Source organism: Oreochromis niloticus, linkage group LG13 (assembly GCF_001858045.2).
Source record: "Oreochromis niloticus isolate F11D_XX linkage group LG13, O_niloticus_UMD_NMBU, whole genome shotgun sequence".
Classification (NCBI taxonomy): Eukaryota; Metazoa; Chordata; class Actinopteri; order Cichliformes; family Cichlidae; genus Oreochromis; species Oreochromis niloticus.
The window spans coordinates 24,482,220-24,510,085 of NC_031978.2; the positions used below are offsets into that span (position 1 = coordinate 24,482,220).

At 43.9% G+C, this 27,866-nt stretch overlaps 2 protein-coding genes across 8 annotated transcripts in view; one reads left to right on the forward strand and one right to left on the reverse strand.

Moving 5' to 3' along the window:
• On the forward strand, positions 1 to 24,838 carry srfb (serum response factor b). 6 transcript variants are annotated; one of them, XM_013269070.3, is made up of 8 exons: positions 2 to 1,137; positions 7,982 to 8,248; positions 17,921 to 18,161; positions 20,426 to 20,590; positions 20,871 to 20,981; positions 21,488 to 21,628; positions 21,755 to 21,831; positions 22,371 to 24,838. In XM_013269070.3, exons 1-8 carry the CDS (start codon positions 487 to 489, stop codon positions 22,452 to 22,454), a joined length of 1,737 nt encoding a protein of 578 aa, XP_013124524.1. In that variant the 5' UTR covers positions 2 to 486; the 3' UTR covers positions 22,455 to 24,838. The 6 variants fall into 6 exon arrangements, with proteins under 6 accessions (XP_025753284.1, XP_013124524.1, XP_013124523.1 ...); XM_013269069.3 differs by having other exon boundaries at positions 4 to 1,137; positions 21,431 to 21,628; positions 21,755 to 21,856; XM_005473895.4 differs by having other exon boundaries at positions 5 to 1,137; positions 21,431 to 21,628.
• The window catches only part of fhip2a (FHF complex subunit HOOK interacting protein 2), a 13,632-nt gene continuing 10,091 nt past the window's right edge, over positions 24,326 to 27,866 (reverse strand). For both annotated transcript variants that reach the window (XM_025897497.1, XM_005473893.4), the window contains exons 17-18: positions 27,490 to 27,593; positions 24,326 to 27,403 (exon numbers count right to left, since the gene is read on the reverse strand). In XM_025897497.1, coding sequence (XP_025753282.1) covers positions 27,292 to 27,403; positions 27,490 to 27,593 — 216 coding nt within the window. In that variant the 3' untranslated portion in view covers positions 24,326 to 27,291. The remainder of the gene's footprint in view (positions 27,404 to 27,489; positions 27,594 to 27,866) is intronic.

Sequence of the window (27,866 nt, forward strand, 5' to 3'; positions counted from 1 at the left end):
AAGGAGGGAAGTAGTTCCTCGGCTGAGGTATTACTCCGCTATCGCTTGCGCTGTCTTAAATTTTGAGGTTTATGTTCGTTTGTGACACGCGGAAAGAGAAATACTGTAACATTATCTGAGAGAAACTTCGACTTGTGTGCGAGCAAATCGACACTAGAGCTATTTTCGGTTCACAGGGCGGACTAGGTGACGTGGCGCAACAATATGGAGGTCGCTCTTCGCGCTTTCCTTTTTGAGAAAGTGCTCAGAGTTTTGGAAATAGAGGAGGAGGGTGAAGCAAACTGAGCCGGGGTTGAAGGGTCTTGGGGGCAGCATCACTTTCGAAAGTTTGTCTCGGTAATTTCCTGGAGTCTCTGAACCATCATTTGGTCGGGTTTGTTTACATATCGTGGCCCGGACGTGTATGCGTTTTATCAGTCATTTACGAGGCAACCGAATCCAGCTTTCTTGGCTGGTGTTTAAAAAACTCGCTCCAGTAAATATATAATGTTACCGAGCCAGGTTGGATCGGCACCATCTGGAAACGGCTCGGGTTCAGGCAGGGGTACAACACAACACGGCTCGGGGTTGGTCGGCAGCGGGATTCGTCCCGTTCTTGTCAGATCAGGGCAAGCTCTACCGGGGGTCAGCGAGAGTACCGGTGCTGCAGGGCGACAGGGGGACAGAGATACCATTGGGATGCTGGGAGCTAATGGTCCAGGGGGTCCGAGAGGTGCGAGGCCGGGGAACGGGACCGGTGTAAACCCTCTTCAGACTTCCGTTCAAAGCAGCATGGTGGGCTTAAGTCCAGGAGTCATGTTGCCTCACGGAGCCCGCTTCGATCCGGACCGGGAGAGTGCGCCTCTGTGCAGCGGCTCAGATAACGACTCGGACTCCGGAGATGATGACGAACCCGTGGGTTCACTTGGGGACAGCAGGAGAGGGGTGAAGCGGGAGAGAGGGGAGATGGAGGCTGCGGTGTCGGGACAGGAGGTAGGAGTATCGCCCGGAGGTTACAGCATGGTGCCCGGAGGGGTCGCCGGGGCAAAACCGGGCAAGAAGACACGTGGACGCGTAAAGATAAAGATGGAATTTATTGACAACAAGCTGAGACGGTACACCACATTCAGCAAGAGGAAGACGGGCATAATGAAGAAGGTGAGTCAGGTGATGCGTCTGGATCTCATCCAGCTGCGCCAGCGTTTGATTTGAGAGTCTCTTTTAGCTGTTGATTGGCCTGGAAGTACAGCAGTGTCACACTGTAGGGTGCTTTGCAGTCATTCATGGAAGTGCACTTGTTAATAACCTTTAAAAAAAAAAAAATCACAGCACCCTGGGACAGTGTGCATCTGTTATTACAATAACCACAAGAAAGACTTTGGGTTTGTTTTTGGGTTGTTGTTTTTTTTTTCATGTGAGCCTACATGCTGCTGACCTGATGTCAGTCTTGTGTCAGTGTATTTCTTATGAAAGACAAAGCCATTGTGGTCCAGAAGTGACTCAGTGGATGTGAGGAAGTCAGAACATTCATGACAGCCACTGGGCTTTAAATAGAATAGAGCAAATGACAGGTCTATTTATGACACCCCCAATCTCAACTATCACACACAGAAACTTATAAACTGACCCACTCATTCATGCATGCATACCTGCACACATACCCCCACACACCTTCACAGACATCCTTGCAACTATTAGATGTTGTTCTCATCACAAGTCACAGCCTGTTCCCTCTGTCACTGCTTACAGGCGGCAGCCATGTGGCAGTAAGCAGCAGTCGGCCTGTATGTGCCAACAGCTAACAAAACCCCAGGGAAACGGACCAAAGAACGGTCAAAGAACACTGAGACAGAAGCGAGAAGCCTGGGTTGTGTGGTAGTGGGGGGGTGCTGTCTGTCTGTGCATGCATTATGGTGCTGTACATTACACAGACGTCCAAGTCTCACTGATGACTTGTCCTGGTTTCCACTTTTGTCAGTTGACTCTGGCTCATAAGCAGGCGACATTAAAGATGACAAAGCTTGCTTCTCAGTCATAACTGCTCCCATTACTGTCTCCTTAAAGCAACATTTCTGAGGAAATTCACAGCTCACCCACACGATTTGATGCCACAATAAAACACCACAGTTTGGTATAGAGTCACGGAGAGTGGATTACTTGAGCTGGGGTCAGCTGTTGACCACAAGCCCAGCAGTTATTGTGATGTGGACTCGGCCACTTTTCATTATGACTTTAAATAAACACTTGTAAGCGGTGCTTTATTGGAGTCCAGGAGTTTTTTTCTCTTTCCTTTAACTTGTCCCTGTGTTTCTTCGATACGGCTGCACCATGCGCTCTGCTGTGTTTCTCTCTTTTTATGTATCCCAGACTGTTGTCGTGGAAACTGAGGTGTCTTTATGTAGGCTCTTGGCAACATGAACACTATTTGACACAGTGTGGGGATGGTTTTCTTTTCTCTTTTCTTTTTTTTTTTTTTGAAAAGGTTGCCCACACTATGCCAGCCATCACAGAAAATGACAGGTGGGTGGAGTGGGAAGATTCATAGATTGGTCTAGGATGAGCCCACTTTCATTTTGAAGGATGCCGTTAGTGTAGCACAGGCCTGTTTGTTCTCTTCTTATGTGTGCCTCAGCTTGCAGCCAAACACACCCTGTTAAATAATTACGTCAGTTTGAGGTTCAGGGTTACTCAATTAATACTAATATGTGGCATATATGATATGACTTTCTATAGTGGGAAAAGCAGCACAAGTGGTATGAAGAACATTAGGTGTGACTCAGCTCAGGTGCAGTGCTGTGGAATGGCCTCGGCTAAATGGAGCGCGTCCATATATTCATTATGCTATTTCTTACACCTAAAGTTTTTCCTGCTTTGATGAGTTAAATGACGAATCATTCTTTCATTAAATTGAAATGACATTACATTTTTAAAAAGTTGCTTTTGTGCCTTTAAGTAATGACTTCATGAATTTCTTCACAAATAAAATTGTAACCATTGGAGAAATAATAACTTGTCAGCGTCACACACATTACTTGCTCCAAACCATCAACGTCTTTTAGACAGAATTCCTACAAGACTGCTCAAGGAAGGATAAACCTTTATCTATTTATCAGCTATGTACCACAGGCCGTCAGGTAGTTAAACCGTTACTTAGAAAGCCACCACTTGACTCAGCGTCCTTAGCAAATTGCAGCCCAATCTCCAAACTTCCTCTTATCTGCAGAGAAGTGGTTTATCTAAAGAGTTTCAGTCAGGTTTCAGAGCTCATCAGAGCTCAGTACAGAAACCGCTTTAGTGAAGGTTACGAATGATCTTCTTATGGCCTCTGACAGTGGACTCATCTCTGTACTTGTCCTGCAGGACCTCAGTGCAGAGTTTGATACTGTTGATCTTAACATTTTATTACAGCGATTAGAGCATGCTGTAGGTATTAAAAGTACTGCGCTGCAGTGGTTTGAATAATTTCTGTCTAATAGACTCCAGTTTGTTCATGTAAATGGAGAGTCCTCTCCACACAGCAAAGTTAATTATGGAGTTCCACAGGGGTCCGTGCTAGGACCAATTCTGTTTACATTATACACGCTTCCCTTAGCAGTATCATTAGAAGGCGTAGCATACATTTTCACTTCTATGCAGATGACACCCAGCTTTATCTATCCATGAAACCAGATAACACACACCAATTAGTTAAACTGCAGGAATGTTTTAAAGACTCTAATTTTCTGCTTCTAATTTCAGATAAAACTGAGGTTATTGTACTTGGCCCTAAAAATCTTAGTAACACAGTTTCTACTCAGATGCTTTCTCTGGATGGCATTACCGCCCCCCCAAAAGCCTTCAGTTGATCCAAAATGCTGCAGCAAGAGTACTGATAGAAACTAGAAAGAGAGCATATTTCTCCTATATTGGTTTCTCTTCATTGGCTCCCCGTTAAATCCAGAATTGAATTCAAATCCTGCTCCTCACACACAAGCTCTTGAATAATCAGGCTCCATCTAATCTCGGTGACCTTATAGTACTGTATCACCCCATTGGAGCACTTTCCTCTCAGACTACAGGTTTGCTTGTGGTTCTTAGCCTTCAGCTTTCAGCCCCCTCTCCTGTGTAACCAGCTTCCAGTTTGGATTCAGGAGACCGACACTGTCTCTAGTTTTAAGATTAGGCTTTAAACTTTGATACCTTTTTGATAAAGCATATAGTTAGGGTTGGATCAGGTGACCCTGAATCGTCTTTTAGTAGTTACACTGTAGTTACACTACAGTTCAAGGCTGCTGGGGGATTCCCAGCACTTTTTTAACTCACTATGTCTTTCAAGACCTCTCTGCATTTAATTATTTGTTATTAATCTCCGGCTCTCTTCTGGTTTTACTGGAGGTTTCTTCCTGTTAAAAGGGAGTTTTCCCTTCCCACCGTCGCCAAAGCACTTGCTCATAGGGGATCATGTGATTTTATTTTTTTTTTTTTTTGGGGGGGCGGGGGGGACTTTCTGTTTTCTTTGTATTATTTTAGGGTCTTTAACTTACAATATAAAGCACCTTGAGACAACTGTTGTTGCAGTTTGGTGCTATATAAATAAAATTGAGTAAAGAATACATTTTTCTGCTTCCTTTTCTTATAACTTTGGTGATTTTATAAGACTTTTAAGGCACAGTGTTAGGTTTCAGGAACTTTCAATTAGTATTTTATTTATTTCTTGACATAGAAGGTGAATGACTGCAATCTACTGTGTGTCTGGCAGTTATTCATTTTTCCTTAGGAATACACCAACATATGATTGCATTTAGTCTTGGCTGAATGGCTGATATTCATTTGTTGTGTTAATTATTTTAGTTTTTTTTAAATGGTAGCCTGAAATTCAACAAAAAGGAGAGGCATTGGCTCTGGCCAAATTGAAACTTCAGTGTGGGCTCAGAATTTCACAATCGGTCGATCCTAGAATTTTCAGCTACACGATGAATCATTTAGTCTACTAAAGGTTAGAGGATTAAAGGATGGCTGCCAATTTCACAGAGCCCTGCTTCTTATCTTCAAGTAGCATATTTGGTTTGAAAAGAAAATAAATCATTTAGTAACACAATCACCAAATCCTTTTGAGAATATCTTTCTGAAAAGTTAGAACAAATATTATTTTCAGCACTTGAGATAGCTGCTGTACACAAACTGACTGCCCACTGTATTAGGTACACTTATTCAGTTACTCTTAAAACCCAGATGTGTAATCAGCCAATCACATGGCAGCAGTTCAATACATTTAGGTCTGTAGCCATGATCAAGACGACCTGCTGTTCAAATGGAGCATCAGAATATACAAGAAAGGAGATTTAAGCGATTGAAGCCTGGTTGTTGACAGGGTGGTCTGAGTCTTTTAGAAACTGTTGATCTGCAGGGTTTTCTTCACAACCATCTAAAATTTACAGAGAATGCTCCAAAGAAGAGAGATGAGAAGCAGTTCACGGGGTGAAAATGCCTTGTTTATGTCAGAGGTCAGAAGAGAATGACCAGACTGCTTCGAGCTGATAGGAAGGTAACAGTAACTCAAACAGCCACGGGTTACAACCAAGATATGGAGGAAAGCATCTCTGAATGCATCACATGTCAGACCTTGAAGTAGATAGTCCCCAGATACAGAAGACCACACCGGTGAAACCTTATCTGCTAAGAACAGGAAACCGAGCCTTCACTAAAATCAGACTAATTTTGCTTGGTCTGATGAGTCTTGAGTTCTTCTGCAACATGCAACTAGTCTGGTTAGAATATGGTGCAAACAACATATTGTGGGCGATTAAGTACCAGCTGTTAAACATCAGTTAAACAGCACAGCCTACTTGACCATGTCCATCTCTTTATGACTGCAGTGTAACCATCTTCTGTAGGCTGCTTCCAGCAGGATAATGCACCACGTCACAAAGCTCAGATCAGCTCACTGATTTCTTGCACACGATAAGTTCACTTTACTCAGATGTTCTCCGCAGTCACCAGATCTCAGTGCAATAGAGCACCTTTGGGATGTGGGGGAATGGGAGATTGACATCATGGGACAGTTCCACAAAGACGTTTCTGAAGGTGAAAGGGTTCAACCTAGTATTTGCAAGTTGTACCTGACTAGTGTATGTCAGTTAAGCCAGCGTCCCCAACCCCCGGGCCGGTCCGTGAGTCTTTTGGTACCGGGCCTCGAGAGTTGAGGCTTGGGTGTGAAATGTATGGTTTTCAGGGGTTTTATTGGTTTATATCGGGTTTTTTTTTTTTTTTGCGTTTTTATGGTTAACTCGGTTTCCCTGGGTCTTTTCCCTTGTGTTATGAATAAATCTTCTGTTTTTTGGTACCGGTACTGGTTTTATTTTGTTGCATTTGTCCGCGACACCTTAAAGGCCGGTCCGTGAAAATATTGTTGGACATAAACCGGTCCGTGGTGCAAAAAAGGTTGAGGACCGCTGAGTTAAGCGATTGATCCTTACCGTGCCCATCTTTGTAAAATTGAATGCGCCTTTGCATGAGAAGGGAAGGCCTTTCTGTGAGTCACACCAACCAAGACTTTCAAGGGATTTAAACCCACAGCTGACTTCTCTTAAGACTAAGTTTGGGACTTGCAGCAAGAAGACAAACCCTGGAAAATAAGGCCCTGTTTTTTCTTTTTTTGGGTGGGAGCGGGTTAAAACTACATTTACTTTCAGTTGTTTGTGGATGTGTCTTTTCTTTTTTTCTCAGTTATTTGATAAATAGACCTGGCTGGCATATTTTGTGGCATAGGAACCAATTACAGTCAGAGGAACACCACCGCCACCAGCAGCAGCAGCAGCACCACACACATGCCCTGCAGTCATAAATATTTATGTGAAAATCAGCAGAGCAAGGAAACTTATTAAAGCACTGTGTAGCTTGTGTTGCCACATAGCACTCTCAACTTGATAAATTATTCCTTTTCTGTCATGGATGTTGGCCAAACATCGAGCTCTGTTGTTAGGGACCCCTCCTCTGTAGGCAGCACGCGGCTAAGTCGGAGTCGAAGCGTTCAGGTTAAATAAGTGCGGCGTGCCGGAGAGCCGCTGTAGTTGCAGCTGGTCATCGTTAGCCTTTATGTTCTCTGTCGTCATGTTACTGCACACAAAAGGTGGTTATGTGGTCAGATAGTGAAGACGGGACAGATACGGTCCATAATGAGCACACTATGGTGGAGTAGACTTGGACAGCGACATGGGTTTTATAACTCCTCAATAAAACGCTTTAATTTGAATGTGATTCATGTCCTCCCCCTCCCCTTTTTTGCTGCGTCTGACAGTGTGTTGCGCTCCACCTTGCAACGGCACATCTGTCAGCTCGGCTCTGGGTACGCTGTGCTTGCCAAGGCGATGGTAACGGCACTGTGCCTTCGCGGCACCAGGAGCATCCTCCAGATAACTGATGACTCATGTAGATAAAAAGGCTTTCTCAGGAGTTCACACCGAGTGCAGCATCAGGGTGCACTCGGTCGTGTGTGTGCGTTGGATGGAGCTGAATCTCGGTGTGCTTCTCCCTTCACTCTGGGGAGCTTTAATGCGAGTGTCTGCAAGCTGTGCGATGAATGACGAGCCGGCGGAGTGTGATGGAGGCCTCGTGTTTTGCAGGCAGCCACCTCTGAGTGTTTAAAATATTCCTCCTGTCAAGACTCAGTTACTACTATTCCCCCTGTCTATCAAGCTTGCACTTTCCTGCAATCAGTCTCTCGACTATATCACACTCTCTATTCTGGGAAGCCTTATCTTGTGTTATTTTAGTTTCATTTGTGCTATACGTCAGAGTCCACTAAATAAGTATTTATAGATTCTAGTGTTCTCTTGGCTGTTTTCCCACAGATTCATTCCCTCCCCCATTTTTAGGGTTAATTTGCACATGATGTGAAGGTAATCCAAGCCCTAATTTGGCGAACTAGCTCTTTTTTTTTTTTTTCTTTCATGTTTGGATTTCTAGCTCGACTCTTGGCCCGTTCTCTCGGTCGGTTAATCACATCTTCTTCTCACTTTCTCAGGCCTATGAACTCTCCACCCTGACGGGAACCCAGGTTCTGCTACTCGTGGCCAGCGAAACGGGTCACGTGTACACTTTTGCTACTCGCAAACTCCAGCCCATGATCACCAGTGAAACGGGCAAAGCCTTGATCCAGACATGCCTCAACTCGCCAGACTCTCCGCCGCGCTCCGACCCGTCCACAGATCAGCGCATGAGCGCCACCGGGTTTGAGGAGACTGACCTCACCTACCAGGTGTCGGAGTCGGAGAGCATGGGCGACACAAAGGTGAGTATCATAAAGTGAAAGTGGTTGCAGGCCGGTCCTCCAGCTGGCCAAGACAAAAAATATAAAAATTTAATAAAAAATAAGACATGCGCTCGCTGCCTCGTTTCAAAAGAGCAAAGGTCAACTCTATTAATAATTTGCACTCACTTCTGTACCTGTCTCCAGAGCTCATCTCTCCTGCGTTCAGGTACTAAAGTCATTGTGACTCACTGTCTGTTCTCTAATGGAGACGTGAATTGCAGTGCAAATTTAAAAAAACCAAAACCCCTCATAAAGCACAGTAGAGTCGCTAATGGATATAATGGGAAATCTCTCCAGAAAAGGCCAGCGTACAAGGAGAACAAATAAATCAAACCCACAAGCAGCTGTGGAAAATAATCTTTGTCCTATTGTAAACACAGTTTTGAACTTTTGCCCGTTAACATGTCAGGCTTCTGGTTTGGGCTCGCGGTTTGGTTCTGGGCACCAAATCGTTTTTTCAGTGCAACCAAGAAGTCTTCAGTAGTCCTTCAAAGCACTTCGTGCTGAAGGGAAAGCCGGATAAGACGTGAAGAATTTATCCCGCTCCACCAAAAAGAGAGCCGTCTTCACTTTTACCTTTTTGACCCCTCATCCAGGAAAACCTCGTAACACTCGTGAAGATAAATCACTGCAGGCCTGGGCTGTGTTTGGATGAGAAACACGCGGTCTGCTATATGGAGGGCTTTTGCTGTTTACATTTGATTTTTGGGACCGAGACGTCTGATAATCACGGCTAAAACTTGTTTAGCAGAACGTGCGAGTCTTAAAATATTTGGATGTTGCGCATTTTCACAACTTGCGTCATTATAGAAATGATAAATAATAATACAACAGGTGACCTTTCACTTAATTTCTCCCAATTATTATTTTAATTTTGAATAAAAAAGTTTGATTTCTGTGTTGTTGAACTTTAAAACACCTAAGGGTTTGAAGCGTTGAATTGATCGGTGGCTGTTGTCAGCTTTGTGCGATCACGTGCTGGATTCCCTCGACTGTTTACCCAGCTTAAGTATTCCCCTTTGAAGACGCACACTTCCAGGCCTGTTTGCCCGCATGCTGTTTTCACAAGGCGCTAACTAACACATGCCATACATCGTCGGGGATGGGAGATCAACCTTTGCATGTTAAGCCACTCTCATGCCCGCTCTGCTCATTGATAAAAATTAGATTCTGCCTCTGTTGCCATATATGGTATGGTTTCCCTGCCTGCACTCTTGGCTGAGGCCCCTCACATTCCTTATAAGCTGCAGCTGTCTTTGGAGTCCTGTGATTTTTCCCCCCCCCAACACACACACACACACACACACACACACACACACACACACACACACACACACACACACACACACACCCTCCTCCACCACCAGCACCACCACCACCTCTCATTTTAGTGATATGGAGGGCAGAGGGTGGGGGGTAGGGGGTGGGTTATGGAAGTAGATATGAGCGGGTGTATTGGAAACATTTTTCGTCCCATTTCATGTGACAGCTATTTGGGTGACTGGCTGTGATACTGTGACCTCTGAGCGTCCACCCCCACCCACCACCCCCAACTGCAGTTTTGAGTGTGGGAGGCTAGCGTGAGACCTCGTGAACCCCTGCGTACAGTGGGACGCAGCAGAAATCGTCAGCGGGCAAGATGTTGTCAGGCGGTTAGGACAGGGCAAGCAGGTGGATCGGATCCCTCGAATGCGAGGGATCGTTTTATGTGTGTGCTTGCAGCGTGAACTTCTGCCGAGTCTGGACGCTGTTCATCAGGAATAGTATGTCATGAATACACTCCACTGTAGTCTAAACAATCCGGGTTTTGGAAAGCCTGGTGGGGGAGCGGATAACCTTTTGAAGAAGCAAAAAGGAAAAACTTAGGAGATCATTGAAGTAGATGTAATTTGGTGCCTTTAGCGTCGCTCATAAAATCAAATGACAAAATAAACTGATAGGGCTTAACAGAAACAGCGTAATAGCTAGTTCACTGATTGTCTTTCAATACCACTCTTGAGGCAAGCACACAGCGGCTTAGTTTAGATTAGCGAAAAGCCTGGAAAACAGAGGAAATGGCTAGAGTAGCTCTGTCTCTACTGGAGAAAAGGAAGATTTTATGCCTGAAATGATTCCTTGGATCAGAGAAGCTCAAGTCTCCCTAGTTTTGGAGCAAGTACAGTCCTTTACAGAGTAAAAGCCTTTATTTTTTATTTATTTGTATGTGCGAACTCTTTCATGGCATGCATTTTTTATTTCTCTTTGCTATTTGGACTGATTGGGACCTGATGAATGTAAAAACAAAGAATAACCAGATTTTGGTTTTTTTTGGTTTTTTATACCTGATTTTTGTTTCTGAGAAAAATGAGATCCACATATGAGGACATTTGCTTTAAATTTTGATAGAACAGTGGCAGTATAACATCCTCCTAAGTGGATATCAGGTCCTTGTAGAGCAAATTTAAGTATTTTGGGCTAGACAACCCAAAATGTCATGTCCTCATATGTGGACACCAAGTCCTAGGAAGTTAAAGGAGAAATGATTTGGTCTGCAGTACATTTGAGTGGCATGGTAGTGGAGTGGTTAACACTGTTGTGTCACGAGCAGGTAAGCAGGTTCTGCGTTTGAACCCCAGCTTTGGAGTCTGCATGTTCTTCCTGTATCTGTGTTCACTTCATCCCAGAGTCCAAAGACATGCATACTGGGTGCAACTGGTGGCTCTAAATTGACCGTGGATGTGATGCAGATCAAGTAGTGGAAGCACACAGAATAAAGAGTAAGTGTGACTTGTAGTTTAAAACACTTTGAGTGGTCAGCAGGAAAAGTTCAATTCAATTGTATTTATTCATATAACACCAAATCGCAACAGCAGTCTCAATACGCTTTACATTACAAGGTTACAATGACACAGAGAAAACACCAACGATCAAACGACGCCTTTTGAGGAAGCACTTTGGGAGGGTGAGAAGGAAGAACTCCCTTTTAACAGGAAGAAACCTCCAGCAGAACCAGGCTCAGGGAGGTCCATCCATCAATTGCTATGGAGATGTAGGCATGTTGCACATTTCACAAAGTAAAACCTCAGTTCTGGTAAAGTTGCAATGCTGTGTAAAATAGGCTCTGGTAGTGGGATCTTATCCATTTGATTTCCTATGCAAGAAAGCAAATGAGTCTATTCACCAAGCTGTGCACTGATAGATTGTTATTAAGCTATAACCTGAAAAAGCTACACTTCACTGTTAAACATAAAACATCACGAGTAAATTGGCATGATGGGGGGGGCGGTTCATCATTTCAAATAGTTGTTTATGAAATGATGGACAGCTCCTTTCTGCCTCGCAGCACAGTGTCTTCTTTCCATCTGACTGGACCGATCCATCACTAGCTGGGCTGTCATTTGTCTTTGCCTCTGATTTCTTCTTTGTGGTCAAACGCAGCAGCTGCTGTGGAAATGTTCTCACATTTTTTTCCTAAATATTTGTCGAAATTAGTGGGCACAGACTTCTTTCCAGAAGCATCGCTTTGCCTCCACGTTCAGCAGTCTTCCAGTGCAGGATCAGTTTATTATTCCCCCTAAGAGTGTCTTTATTCGAGCCGAAAGGAGTCCTGAGACGATAAGACATTGAGATTAGTGTGTGACTCACTTGTGGAAAATCCTCGCTTTTTTGTTATTATTGCTCTGTCAGCACACATAAAAGCAGCAGTAACTTCAAGACGGTCCTCTCAGGACTTTTGAAAGGAATTGTGGGAGAGTGATGTGTGACGTAGAGGCGAGTGAGCCATGTTAAGGGGAAAAGGTGGAATACACAAGAAATGAAACCACATTAGAGGGTGGATTTGTTGCTTTTTGCGCATTTCTTGCATTTTTTTGGGGAGATAGTTTATGACTAATACTACGTCCCTACAGTGCAGATGTTTGTTTTTTATGCTTTTTGGGTTATTTTTGGAAGGGGATAGCAAATCCCACAACTTATGCTTACTTAGATGATCTATCTTGGCATTGAATTCTCAGTATCAGAGCCGGCTCTGGTTTTTCCCCTCCTCCCACCCGCACTGTTTCTTTCCCCTTTTCTCCCGTACTTCATCCCTCACTCCCCCCACCCCTCTTTGGTTCTGGTTGCTGGTGTCACTGCTGTTGTGCTCCTCGTGAAGTTTATTTGTTGCTGCGCTCATTATCACAGTTCACTTTGCCATGCAACACTGACCAGAAAACTTCCAGAGTGAGCTCACTTGTCCTGACTGAGTGGCGGCGTGTTTGTTTTCCCCGGCAGCCCCGAGCTCTGGAGAAGAACAGATCTGACAGCTTATATCGCACATCTGTAAACATGTATGAAGCATGTTGATCGTGCTGGAGGTGGTGGAAAGCAACGTTGCAACAAAAGCCATGTCATCCACCCCCCGCCCCGCAATCCCTTCCTCCACCTCCCTCTTAAGTTTGCAGCAAGCAACTGGACAGGTCAGCCGCCATTGGCTGCACCTCCTCCACTTGGGCTGCCTTGCCTTTTTTAGCAGTCCCAAATGGAGCTGCAAATTCCATGTTGCTGGCAGGGTGACAGGCTGGGAGATGGGAGCCAGCAAATGGGAGATTAGACGAGGGCCAGCCACCATTAAACTGCACAATGGGCTCTCCATCCAACACTGGACTAGCCTGCCAGTTGTCACCTTCAATTTGGAATGATTAATCCCTCATGAATAGAGAATCATTTGTGTCCTTCCCTTTTTAATTACTCTCTCATTTCCTCCGCCTTTAAAACGGCTCCTTGTATGGTGCCTGCGAATGTTGGGAAGCTTTTATTTTTATTTTTTTCCTCGTGTACACAAACCTTAAGGATGCAGAAAATTTAAGAGACTGACATGAAGAAAGAAATGAAAGAGCTACAAGAACATTTTCTTGATGTGCGAATTTCTTTTTCTCTCATATTTTGTGTGCCCTGTTCTTTTTTTTTTTTTTTTATCTCATATGTTCACCGTGCATAGAGGAGGACCAGGATGTATAATACTTGAGATCCCCCCATCGCCGGGGAAAAAGATGTTCCTGTCTTGTAAAATAGATTTCATAGCAAACTAAGGAGGGCTGCGCAGTCTGACTCCAAAAGATTCATTTCTTACTGGAGACGACTCAGCCCTCCACTGCACAACTATAAATTTTGACTTCATGTGCTACATTGGGGTACCTCATTATACTAAGCTGGATGTTTTACAAGGTCGTGCTTTGGTTAGGTTTAGTTTAGTTTTTCAGTGTTCTGAGCCATAGTGAGGCTGATTTGAAAACCACAAATAAAAGGTCGACTGTAGTCAACTTTTATTTAGATGAGCAGTTTACATCCGGGTTGGTGTGGCTGCTGCTACTGATGGATGTTAGTGGTTTGAAGCTGTGGCTGCTAACCTCCTAAATACATCAAGGTTCGATCCCCGACTCCTCCAGTCTGCATGTCAAAGAGTCCTTGTGGGGTCTGTGTGTGTGTTGGGAAAGATAGTTTAGCATAGAGCAAAGTGTATGGATGTGCTTGTTAATGAATGAGCTTCAGGCTTGTAGTAAAAAGTGGTTTGAGTCCTCTATTAGTGCCGTCTCTATTAAAATGTACCCATAATTATGCTGAGACTTAGAACATAAAGCCTTAAACACTTACCATTTTAAGTAATATTCATTGTAAATGTAAACATTAATTAGCTATCAGTCACCGTTTTGGGCAAGTCACAGTTGTAAAAGCACATTGTTTTTTTTCCTAGTGGTATTTCTTCCCAAACTAACAGATCATACCTGGAAGATTGATGTAGCTTTCTCCCCCTATGAAAGTCACAGTCGGGATTGACCACCAATGAGAATTTGGTTGGATAAGAACAAATAGTTGAAGGTACGGTCTTTTTATTTTCACCATTACCCTTTAAACTCATGCAGATATTGCAGCCATGACTGAGTGTTTTCTCAGCTTGTATCCAGCGATTGCAATGATGTAAGATTTCGGTAATTGTGTATATGTCGTAGGATGTAAGTGGGCAGGAAAAAGTACCTGCTGAGATTTCCATCCACCCAATAATCTGAACCAAGGCGGCCGCTTAATAGCATCTGCAGGCAATACAATAGAAAAGTATAACAATAACTTACTGACTAGTTAATTCAGAGCCAATATTAAGTGTTATCTGCTATTCAGACTGTTGGTATGTTATGGTAAAAAGGGGTGGTGGAGTTCATGCTTATTAATATGCTGTATCATTTTGTAACCGTGTGCTGAGACAAGGAGGAGATGAACAAGGCTTAAGCAGGAAATGACAGAGCTGAAGCGTTGGCTACATCACAAGAATGAGCCTCTGCTCTCACTTCTGTTCTGAAAGAATGCATTACACCACCGTGGCCTATGTTTACTATGCACCGCCGTGACTCTGAAATGAAAGCCAGCACCGTTTATAGACGGGCCAGTTGAACAGGAGACACAGGGAGATGGTCAAACAAACCAGTAGGTCAGAGGAAACTTGGCTATGTAGGTCACAGAGATAGTGGGGGTAAGGCTAGACTGTTTGACTAGCACAAAGGCTAATTGCTCTATTTGACCCTCTGAACGCCAAACCCCTGTTCCCTGTTGGATCTCAGGAGGGACAGGAAGCAGGAGAGGACACGCACGTCTCCACTGAGAAGTTTTTTTTTTGTTTTTTTTTTTAAACTGAGCCGTTCTTCAGAGCGGCGTATGATTGAGCATCTCTGTCTGCTTCAGAGTCGTGTTTTGCGACCTGAACGGTGAGAGCTGCTTGGTGTCAGATGGCAGGCGTCTTTACACGTGGCCTCCTGCTGCCTCTGCGGGCCCGGAAAGGGTTAATTCCCCCTCAGAGGTGCTCAGGTTTCCCGCCAGCTGTCCGTGCCCTCAGCTGTTTGTACTCTGCCCCTGTCCTGTCCCCTGTCCCAAACCTCACACACAGGTCTGACTCTGCTCAGTCTGACCCCCCCCCCCCCCCCCCCCCACACACACACACACACACACACACACTCTTTCTACTGCTACTGTAGCTAAAACCCTACAGTTACACTTCAAGCTCTGTTGGCTTTCATGAAATACTTCATATCTCCAGTTTTATTTTTGGTCTCATTGTTTTTTTCCCTCTGTGCCGTCAGTGATACCTGTGGCCCGTGCACCAGTGTAGACCCGGTTACCCCCCTTTGTCTAGTTTAGTTTAGTTTCATTGTAAAGCCTCCTGGGAGAAGGAAGCCGCGATGACAGCTGTGCCTCGCTCTGTCAGCAATCACTCGCTAATGAATGACAGTTATAGTATAGCAAATGGGCGACGGGCTGTTGTTGTGTGAATTTATTTCGTTTTCCTTTTTGGTTGAAAGGGCAGAACAGCGCTGCGAGGCCCTCCCCCTCCGACTTTCCAGCTGCTGTTTAACTAAAGAGGTAAAGGACCTTGAACTGTCACAGCCCCTCAGCAGAGCCTGGAGTTGAGTGGACCGGCTAACTAAGAGCAATTCAAAGTTTTGCACTTGTAGATTCTTGTAAGCGAGCAGCTTTTCTCAGACTTGTGTATCTGTAACTCCAGAGTTAAAGAGAGTGAAGTCTGGAAGACTCTGCGTTAACTGTGACACTTAGAGGAGTTTATAGGCTTTTAAAGAAAATGCCTTTGTTTAATGATTAGTCGGAGCCATGCTAAAAGACTGTTGTAAATATTACTATTTGATTAGACTGCAGTGTGGCGTAAGACAGCGAGCTTGTCCTTACAGTAGCTCCATTTATGTGTTTGCATGGCTAGTGTGTGGTTGGAAGGCCTTATCAGTAGCATGCTGGTTTCTCCACCTCTCACCCACGTTATCAGTTACATATAAAAGCCAATAGGACTGAGAGAAGAAGGCTTCGCCTACTTCTATATGATTTTCCTCTTATCAATAGCAGGTGCACACTTCACTTCAACCCTATAAGATGCAGTACACTCGATTCACTTGCTTCCTCATAGTCAGCCGGAGTGATGTTGCAGGCAGATGTGTTTTCCAGACATTATTCCTGTTATTATTCACTCACTCTGCATCTTTGAAGGATCCAGCTACGTAACTGACCACCTAAATATGCTCTAACGTGAGGTGGAATTAATATTAATATTTTTTTCCAGCTTCTAACATCAAATATTTTAATCGTTGATCACCAGGAAGTTGGCTGGCCTCAAACTGCTGACACTGTATAAATGACACTGGGGAAAAAAAGGGGGCAAGTTCCAGAGTTCATAGGCAGCTGACAAATAGTGCAGCAAGTTAATGGTAATTGTATTATATCCATGTATTATTTTATTGTGTATGCAGCTGAAAAAAAGCAGACGGGGTGATAGATGATGCCTGCTTCTAACCAGACTAAAGGGAACTGATATGAATGCGATTGTTGGCCACATCAGGATTAGCTTTTGAAATGAAAAATCCTTTTTTTCTTTTTCTTTTTAAATCCTCTGTGAAAATGTTAAGAGTCGGAGGATCCCTGTTGGATGTGCATATAGCTCCCTTTGATTCCCGACACTGTTTCTGTATCCAATCACCTGGACTCAAGCCCTCAAAGAACACTGAACCCACATAGACATGCCAACTATTAAATGCCTTCTAATGTGTAGGCTTACTCCCATTGTGCTATTAGAGATCATTAGTATCATGTGAATAAGAGCTTGTGCGAGTGTGTAGAAATGGGCACGGTGGGTTTCGATGTACTTTATAGTCTCGGCCTAACGCCCACTCTGCTCTTATCATGCAGCCCACTCGCCAACACATCCTGCTCGGCGGTTCAATGGATGTTCGCATTAGCTCTTTGGTGCGATGCTACATCTCACCTCCTTTATCTCAAGTTTGCCTCATCTGCCTTATTTCTGTGCCTTTTTCAAAAAGGTATTATTTTATTTTTGCAAAGCCGTCGTGTTACGCGGTCAGTTAGTTGTCATAGAAACTCAACAAAATTAAAAAGCGGAGGCAGATCGGGTAGAGCTGGATGTTAATTGCAGGAGAAACGGCTGCAGATGATGAATGGCTGATGCCGAGTAGTCAGGTGTTGCACAAAAGAGGATGCACAGTCATGTTCCTCGCTCTCACTGTTATGATTTTAATAGGTTTTTGTTTTTTTTCTCTCTCGGGTGTTATGGAGTTGCATTTTAATGGGGTTTCAAATGTTTTTCCAATTAGTCTGAAGTTGCCATCTCATAATAGAATCCCTGTGTTCGGAGCTGACTTGAGAATCCATCTCGCTGCTCTTTGCAAGGCTCCATGTCGTCGTGCAGAGAAATGCTTCCCTGCGCCGCTTACTGTTTTACATATGGATGCAATTAGAAGGGTCCCAGGCTGTTTCGTTAGCTTGTTTATGCCATTTGCCCTGTGATTGTTAAAACCTGCTTTGGTTTATGTCAGCCATCCATTGATCCCTGAAATGCTCCGAGAATTAAAGGCTTCTCCCTTCAACCGTCCCCATGTTCAGCTGCCCGTGGAGGAAAACCCCATTAATGGTGTTGTTTTAGGTGTGCAGCTGTTGGAGTTTCTGTTGCTGGAAATGCTAGCCTCAAAAACGCCACCTTAAACAGTTACTGATTTAAGCTGAAGTTCACTTTACTCCTTTTTAATTTGAGGCTTTATTAAGTCCTAAATTTCCAGTTTGGAGCATGTTTTTAGAATTTAGACTCGAGCCGGGAAACGTCAAACTAAACCCTCTGGTTTCTTCCCGCAGGACACCCTGAAGCCGACATTCACAGTAGCGACCCTGCCAGGCTCGGCCAGCAGCGCCCAGTCCACAGTACCCACCACCTCCACCACCATGCAGGTGAGCAGCGGATCTTCGTTTCCCATCACCAACTACCTGGCCCCCGTCTCGGCCAACAGCAACATCAGTGCCAACGGGACTGTCCTCAAGACTGCCAGCGCCTCCACGGGGGTCATGCAGCTGCCCGGCGGCTTCACGTTCATGCCCGGTACGTTGGAGAGCAAACACCCACCCGGGCTTCTCGTCCTCATCATCCACAGCTCAGTTTTTATACTCCTAATGATTTGTTTGTTTTGACCTCATCCTTTGGAAGAGACACTCCTGCTGGCCTTCATGTTTTGTTAATGTCATCGTGCTGTCTAGCTTATTAGCTGATTAGAATGAAAATGGCACTGCGGCGTGACCTCAGCCGTCATCTCAGAGTGCTCGTGCCCCCCCCCTTCTCTCTCTCTGGGCTGTTTACATCACACAACAGCTCTTCACAGCCAACACTCGGGTTTTTACAAAGCCCCCAGTATTCAGGGGAGCCACGTCTGTTGGCGACTGGCCCTGCCTTTGATTGTCACTTAGGGACAGGAATAATTAGGTGAGAGGGACACAATAGACCTGGCAGCGAGGGCTGATGAACAAGGGCCATAATTAGTCATGAATATTCAATGAAGGATCGGTGGCTTGCGCTGACATTATATATGAGGATGTGAGGCGGACTTTGTGGAGACGGTGGTCTCGACCGAGACGTGACCCTTCATTTAGGGGAGACACTCCGAAACCCAAGGGAAGTCGGTGAGGACTTCAGGGCTGCAGGCTCCGATCGGAGGTCCCCCCCAGAGTGTCTAAATGATTAATTGTTAATTGTTCATTATGCTTCCCCTTTTCATATATGGGTCTATAGGGGGACTTCAAGAGGATCACAGTTGCCCATCACGCCATTAGAAATATTAAAAATTAAATAAAATATATTTAAAATGATTCCTTCTGTATAGGATGCTTTGGAATATTTATTTGCTCTGTTCAGTTCCCAGGATTGTTAGACAGTGGGGGCAGTCTTTGCCATGTTGTCTTCTGTCACAGTAGTGTCGCTACAGCTGTGAAGCCAAACATGCCCAGCGCTCGTCAGTTGTATTATCTTAGCACTGACAGTAATGTCACTCGCTAGATTTTGCAGTGCGATGGTTGTCTGTGCTCCGCCGCAGCGGCTGACGGCGCAGACACATGATGGCCTAATGGGGACTATTTGTTATCTTGGCTGACGTGTGAAGGACAGCCAGGCAGTGCCTCTGTCCTCCCCCCCTTTTTTTAAAAATGTTTTTTTTTCTTCTTTCACCATCTTACTCTTCCTTCTGCAACCTTTACGCTCTCTCTCTCTTTCTCTTTCTCTCTCTCTCTCTCTCGCTCTCCCCCCCCCACCGCTCCCTCTGTTGCTTTCTCTCTCGCTCGCTCACCCGCGCCCTCTCTCCTCCTCACCACCTGTCTGGCACATAGCAGCAGCGCCAGGTGGAACAACACACCCTCCCACACTAAAGCCTCCTCAGCTGACAGCTTGAAGGGGCCTGCCCCCACCCTACTCCAGCAACTGTCTGTGGAGCATATGACCAAACGTGAGGGTGTAGCTCCAGAGTCACGTTCTAGAAATGAAATAGCTGCCATTAGTTCACTTGGATGGAGGAAGATGAGAACAAGTTGTGCAGCAGGTGGATGGTTTGGGATTTACAAAAGGACAGTTTCACACTTAGTATTTATGTCACATGACCTATCACACGCCTGTAGTAAAGTTTTACACCTTTTTGGAGTCTGCTTGAAGGTGTGCACCTTTGAGTGCTGAAAGCAAACACCAATGCCTCTGCTAGGTGACCCCTAATTTGCCATTTACTCACTTGGCTATCTATGAAATTTCAACTTCTGCGTTATTTTCAGTTAGTGACCTTTTATAAAAGCGTCACTTGCAAACCCAAAGCACGCTGTGGAATTTTGACCTTGTAGGAATGTGTAGAAGTAGATAGTTTTGTGCACGCAGGTGGCACAATTCACACCATGCCATCGGTTTCAGGCTATTACGCCAATGTAAGAGCATCAAGCATTGTCAAGGAAATGACTACATTTAAAAAATCCAGTTTAAAGGATTCACAAAACACGCTTTTCAAATGAGAAACTCGCTCACAGAAAATCATTCATTCTGTTTGTTTGGTTGCCGTCACGTTATCAGGCCAGTGTTCTAAACGTTAAAAAAAATATATTGATTAAAGTCCTGGTAAATGTTAAAAAAAGAGAAAGTGTGCTTCCAGCCTAAAGTGCTGCCAAAGTGTTGAGCAACTGAAGGTTGTAAACAACTAACAGTGACAATGAACTCCATGTGAAATGAACGTATTAGCTCTTTCTCAAATTGCATTCTCCTTTCATATTTAGACTTAACCTTAGTGTGTGTGTGCGTGTGTGTGTGTGTGTGTTCGCGCGTGTGTGTGCGCACCCTTGCAGCAGGCACTCCTCTCCCTCCTGGTACCCCCACCATTCCTCTGAGTCAGTTGCAACAGCACTCCTTGGCCCTCCAGGGGCAGCATGGTCAGGCCCTGGCCGTCACCCCACAGCCACAGCAGGGACAGCAGGCTGTCTTCCGCTTCCCTGCTGCTGTCTCCCTCACAGGTGACATGCTCTGCATGCTGCCACGACTGTGCGTGTCCTGTGCTAATCACGTCTTCATAAACCTTCTGCTGCTGCCAGCACTGCTAACGCTCCCTTTTCTGCTCTATAATCATGCACCTAATGCTTGCAGATGCTGCTTGCATGACTTCTACCTCAGCTACCATTCGCTGTCCTCACTGCTGCACCCCTCATCCCTAACATACTGCTGCAGCCCTTCTGGGCCCGGGCGAGGTGTTTGATGACTTACCGTAGTGGCTTTTTGCCCGCTGTGTCTCTCCAGGCCCAGGGGTACCCCAGCAGCTCCAAGCTATCCAGGTCCATCCTAACGCCCAGCCCACCTCCAACAGTGACAGCAGCCCTGAGATCTCCCATACCTCTACAAACTCCACCGGTAGGTCAACCAGACAGACACTCATGTCTCTTTCAGGCAGATTTACATGTTCCAAACAGGGTTTGTAGATTTTCTTAGTGAACCAAAGTTTAACAAAAACTACACTGGTCCCACAACATTAAAACTACAGTCTACATAATTATTCACATCATGATGGTGAGTGGAAATTGGATCCCTTTGTGTGTTTTTGATCGTTAATTTTTAGTAAGAAAATCCTTTAAGGTCATAATATGTTGTATTCTTACTGTGTGCACTGTTTGTTTTTGCTCTCGTCTTGTTTGGATGAGTTGATTCCCAGAGGACGGAGTAATATTGCCTCTCTACATTGCATGAGTAGGAGTTAGCGGTTGAATTTGGATAGATATCAAGTGCCATCTGCTGGCCAGCATGCGTAAACACCACTTAACCCATTGAATGACGCTTCTCTCCCTTTCTGGCTCTTCTTGCAGCCACGGTAAGTCTCCCAGCAACCATTGTCACTTCGTCAGTGCCAACGTCTGTGGCAGGTCACATGATGTACCCCAGCCCGCACACAGTGATGTACGCCTCCACGCCCGCGCTGGCAGACGGCGGGCTGGCTGTGCTCAACGCCTTCTCCCAGGGGACCTCGGCAATGCAGGTGTCCCACGCACAAGCCCAAGACACAGGTGAGGCTCCGAGCACACACAGCTTACTGAGTGGCTCATGTGGATTGTGTTGTAATTAAAAAAAGTGTAATCAATTCATTCTAATCAATGTGTCTTTTACTTTTTTGTTTTTCTTTCTTCACATAGGTGGTGTCCCTCAGGTGTTCCTCACAGCACCTCCAGGCACGGTGCAGATCCCTGTCTCAGCAGTGCAGCTACACCCAGTACGGCAAGATCTGCATTTTACAAGTGAAACTCTCAAATTCCCTACGCAACCAGCATGCCATGTGACCGCACTAATGCATCCTAACAGAGCACTGGCACTCAGGAGGCCACAGGCTCTGTAGAGCCCTGTGGCCCCTGTTTTTTGAATGAAAGCTGGCATAGTGTCTTACTTGTTTTCTACACATGCTATAGACTCAAAACCACCTTATCAGTGCATGGAAACCAGAACTTGAATATTTAGGAGTTTATTGATGTCTAATTAATCAGTATTTTATACTTTATGCAGATGGGAAAATCCCCCCCACTGAACTGAAATAGGTGAAATAGTCCTTTAATTGGATCTAACGTCTCCTAATAGATAAGATTGCAGCCTACACACATAATGAGAGAAAACATCAGCATCTGTTGCAGCATCACTCTGTGATAAATGGCATGCACTTTAGCGGGATCTCCATCTGCGCTGCGCGCTGTGTGATGTGATGACGTGCGACTGGCTGTCTGATGTAGTGTCTCCTGACATCGCTCTGTTGCCTTCCAGATGGTGATTGGCCAGCAGTCGAGCGGCAGCAGCAGTAACCTGACGGAGCTCCAGGTGGTGAACAGCACAGAACTCAAAGAGTGACTGACAGACGGCTGGAGCTGTTTAACACGGCAGACCCAGGGACGGACACACACACACACACACACACACACACACACACACACACACACACTGACTGACATCTCTATTTATTGATGCCTTCCTTTGTGGGTTCACATCACACTTCTGAATGTGACTTTATAATACATACATATATACGCATACACACACACACACACACACACACACACACACACACACACACACACACACACAATCAAGGGCATATGTGTGGCAGACCCTTACACAGTATGTTTTGGTATATATATATATAATATATATATAAAATGCATAGGAGATATAGCGCTAAATCCATCATCGGAACCTATTTTCTATGCCGTTTGATGGTGTTATTTTTGCGCGTGTGTGTGTGTGGTTTTTTCCTTTATTTTGACATTATGTAATTACATGTGCACACACACACACTGCAAAGTGCCACAGCTTCACACCAGCCAAAGAGACATTTGTTTGTCTGAATGTTCCAGTGTGAGCAGTTTGTGCACAAGCATGTGTCAGTGTGTGCGCACATATCTGAGGTTTGTAAATGGGCGGGGAGATGCTTATCGACTTAAAAAATAAAATCGATTTGGAAATGTACATATTTTTTTTTTTTTTTTTTTAAATTGATGATTTGTATTTTTATCCTGGTTAATTTTGTGCAACGGCATGTAGTTGTTGTTTTTTTTGTTTTTTTTTAAATGTAGTGGTTTTTGTATGTACATGAAATTGATTTGGATAAAGAAAAAGAATTATTTACATGTCAGTGTAAATTAATTTAATGTACCATCATATGCTGGTATATACTGTCACGCTGTTGGGAGTTTTCACTACAAGATGGAGAAAGAACGCTGGATGTTTTTTGGACTTTTTTTTTTTTTTTTTTTTCTTTTGTGACATTTGCAGGACTGTCCTTCAGACTCTGGGTAGCTGGGTCACAAAGTACATCATCATTTTCATTTACTCTTCACATCCTTTTTTGAGGGAGGGCGGGGCTGGGAAACTTTCCATTTGGTATTACATCAGTTTCACATGTGAGGTTTCCAAATGAAGCCGGACCTGGCACTTCTAGTGCAGAAGTTATTTAAACTATGACAATCCAGTGGAAACAATTTTCCTTTGTCACAAATCTGTATTTTTTATTATTATTTTTACATTTTGTGTTCACGCTTAGAGACATAAAGGAATATTTAAGTGACATTAGATGGAGATTGTTCACTTATTTTTGTAATGCCACCATATTTGAAAGACTGGCTCGTCAAAGCAGAGTGCCAATTAGCATCTGTTAACTGTAATGATGCTAATAAAGCCGCATCAAGGCACCGGGCACCAAACTCTGGTTTTAACAAGGGCAGGTAATCGCACTGTACAGACGTTGCATTGCTCTTCAGCACACAATCAAAGCACTGTTGCTCAAGTGATGACTAGAATTATTTTTCTAAGAATGAGGATCTCTTAATTTGGCAAAGTGACGTCAGGTGCTTTATGTTATACTCCCTTCAGCTATAAGTGTAAGACCCTGTTTGACTGCAATCTCAGTATGTACCTCAACAATCATTAAGAATGAGAGTCATTAGACTGAGAGCCTTCTTTCTGCACCATAGTGCCTCTCCTCTTCCATGGCTGATTTTTTAAAAAAAAAAGAGAAAAGTCAATGCACGGCAAAAAGGGAGCTTTACTTATTTCCACACCACCTCACATTACTTTGGACCTGTCATACAATCCATTGCTGTGCCCGGAGAGTGCGATTTTTCACTCATTTCTGCAGAATTAGTTGGACGACTGAGCATGGCAGGCTTGAAGCCAAAGAAAATTTGACAGAGGCTAAAGTTCCCATGCCCACTTCTGTTCAGCTATTCGCTGGCAAGCGAGGTCATTTTCACGCCCGATGGTTTCTCTGTTCTATTCATGCTGTCATGTCGTCCTGCAGGGCTGTTTGCATAGGAAAAATTACATGTTGCGGGCATTCAGTTCTCACATAGGAAATCTTATTTGAAAGGGGATTACTGAATAGAATTTGTGGTTTTAATCATGTTGTTGAAAGAAAATGGTTATTTTGTGTGTTTTTGTTTTATTGTACAGAACTTTTGTAATAAAACAAGATGAAACACAACGAACTGTTCAAAGAATGACCACATCTCCTGCTGAGGAACTTTGTTTTTTTTAATTGGGACGGAGAATGTCAAAACCATATTGTCCTGAATGAAACCTTTTGTGTGTGTGTGTGTGTGTATAAGAGCAGTGATGAAGACAGCTGATGAGGAATAAATGAACCGATGCCTCTGAGTGCGCACGATACTGCAGTGATTGCTTCTCGTTATTCTGAAGCATTGGGAGGCGCGAGCGTGCGCCTTTTCCTGTTTAAATTAGCCATCGCACAATCACAGAATGAAACCCCAATGAGATAGAAGTAGAACACTCTTCCTATTTAAGAGATGAGCAGTGATCAACATGATACAGTGATTGGTCTAAGATGACAAGACATGAAATTAACTGGCATCAGATTTTTGACTACAGAGTCCTGTATATCTTCACAAACCAAAACAAGCCCACGTAACATAAGAGAAGCATAGTAAGATTACAACAGACTGCAAAGAAGCAGAAACCCCTTCCACACTGATTCTAGGAGCCCTCAGAAATCCAGTGTGAAGTAAGGCGTCTTATTTCCCAAGACCAAAGTGCTGACAGCAGAGAAATCGTCACAGATGGCTGGACTGCCTTTGAAAAATAATGTAGAAGCATGCATTTACACCAGGTAGTATATCTATTGCTATTGTACACTTACAATATACAACTATACAGAAAGGGTTGGAAACATAGTTGATTAAAAAAATGTGAACAATTGACAGGTTCAAAAACAAAAAAAAGTTTAAAATTAAAATAGAAATGTTACTCTCCTGACATCCTCGACTTTTCTTTTTTTTGGTTCACGCAACAAAATATTTAAAAGAAAGAAAAAAGCTTTTTGATGTGTAAATTTATATTAAAAACATGGATGAAGACGATGTGCAAATTTGATTCATTGCAAGCAATTGCATAATGTAGCTTAAGTGATGGTTTCGAGGTGGGGCCAGGAGGAAATGGGTGCAAAAACAAAGGATCAAGACCAGCGAGTCATGGCTTCAATGAATGATTCTCCACAGCAAAATTACGCAAAGAAATCAAACTCAGTGCTCAAAGACCATCCCATAGAACGGAAACATTCACACTGGGAACACACAAGCAACAAAAGTTACATTAAGTAGCATCTTGATACAGACTAATTCAAATCCTTTCTGTAATTCATAATTGATCTGTGAGCCGAGACGCTTAATTTCACATCCCGAGAAATCCGCACAACATACGAGCACATAATCCGCCCCAACAATACACAGCACCGAGTACATTTCCTTGTCATTCAAGATTTGGATATAAAAGTAACACTGCAAGTAAACGCAACACATTGTAGGAAGTCATGATAACCTTTGAAGGAGCTCAGAGCTCCTACAACTACTCCAACAGTTTCCTAACTGGAAACTGGACTCCTTTTAAAGGGTTTCTTCCAATCTAAATTATCGTGGTTCTTGGGAATCATTGGACAAAAAAGAGGAAAAGTTAAAATCCAAATGTGGGTGAACTGTTTACAACTTGTAGATGCAAACAACCCAAAAGAAAGTTTTAAATGTAATAAGCCAACAAAAGGAAGAAAAACATGGTGTTGCATGGCCAAAGTCGTATTTAAGACACTGATAAATAAAATCAATAGGGTTGGTTTTGCCGTGTTTTCCCTTGAATGGATCAAATAAATTAATCGATAATTATAGAGAATGCGTGCAAACACAAATAAAACAAGCATGTCTTAAAATATATCAAACACTGGTGTATGAAAATTCCAACACTGGATACGCAGTCTGCACAAAGACGTCTCGACAAACTAATGAACTTATAATGTAACAAGTGCAATGAAGGTCCATGTGCAAATTGGCAGAATTTGCAAATTCACCATTTTCATTTAACAAAAAGCGACGGATGGTGATATCTTTGGATGACGGTGATTACAGATGAGCTTTCAGAGCGAAGCACAAACTGAGGAAAGAAAATGAACACTAAAGAGGATCCTCTCAGTCAGTCATTACACAGACTGTCTACATTAGTTTAAAAAAAAAGGCAACCTGAAAGCAGACAAATAAATACGATGACTTGGCATTTAAAACACGAGCGCAGCATCTTCAAACACTACAGCTCATTATATGTAACTACAGGTACACATACGCGCATGATGATTCTGCTTGTCTTCAAACAGACAACAATGCGAGGGATAAAGATAAAAAAAAATGTTTCAAAAGGAAACAGTTCTCTTTAACTGAAAGGTGTGAGTCCACACTAAGGCAATGACATTTACAGATGGGTGGTAATGGGACAGAAAATAAATACACAAACATATTTTGTCCTTGATGTAGTAAATTACAGGGCTGTCATCTTTTGGCTGGTGAAAAACAAAGATGGAAGGATGGGGCTGTGAGAAAAATTGCAGAGGCTCAAAAGAGTCCAGTGAACATTTCTCTGCACCCCAACCTCTCTCCTCCTCCTCTTATTCCTCTGCTGGCTGGGCAGTGTCTGTCTGTGCTCAAAAACAAGACCGAGACATTTTATAGTGAAGCCCGAGAGGTCAGAGGAAGGGGAGTGATGACAACCGTCGTGGGCTTTAACAGTCTGACAGAGATGAACAGTTAGTGGTAATATTTTGCCGACCCTGTGCCACCGGTACTACGGCACCTCCAATAGCCCAGTTCCATCCTGACCTGTCTGCCCGGTTGAGGCAGATGGACGAACAGCAGGACGATTATGGCGAGGACGAGGCAGCTGCGTGGTATTTGACGAAGGCGATGGCTGCCAGCTCTTTGCAGAACTCCTCCAGCACAATCACCCCCTCCAGCAAGGTCATGTGGTCGATACTAAAGGGAGGGCAAACAGAAAGGTGAGAATATCCCCTGAAAATCACCTCAGAACATACGACCCAGAATCATGTGGAAGTACGTACGTGATGCCCTCTGGCTCCAGGCCTAATAATCTCTTCCTCACAAGCAAAAGTTTGGGTGTGAAGTCTGGGATACGGTGAATCCTCAACATGAGATCGCCAACAACCTAACACACACACACACACGAATGCAGAGCAATTACAACAACACAGCAGCTAATTTGAGCAACAGCAGTAAATCACATCTACTACTATCTAAAACTACTTTTACATTGTGTTCCACTTCAGATTTAATGGATTTGAACTGATTCCCAGAATAAAACGACTTGGTGTTGTAGCTGGTAAGAAGCAGGGTGAGCAAGATTACTAGGAAGCCAGATTCAAAATGGCACGCAGCAGCACTAATCAATCAAGAAAAGTAATAAATCTCCCAGCACACA

Bases quoted from the DNA above. Each gene is read 5' to 3' on its own strand.
- srfb (XM_005473895.4), top strand. From the start codon at position 487: ATGTTACCGAGCCAGGTTGGATCGGCACCATCTGGAAACGGCTCGGGT. The intron at 1,138-7,981 runs GTGAGTCAGGTG...TCACTTTCTCAG, and splicing joins AGACGGGCATAATGAAGAAG to GCCTATGAACTCTCCACCCT. The intron at 20,591-20,870 runs GTGACATGCTCT...GTGTCTCTCCAG, and splicing joins TGCTGCTGTCTCCCTCACAG to GCCCAGGGGTACCCCAGCAG.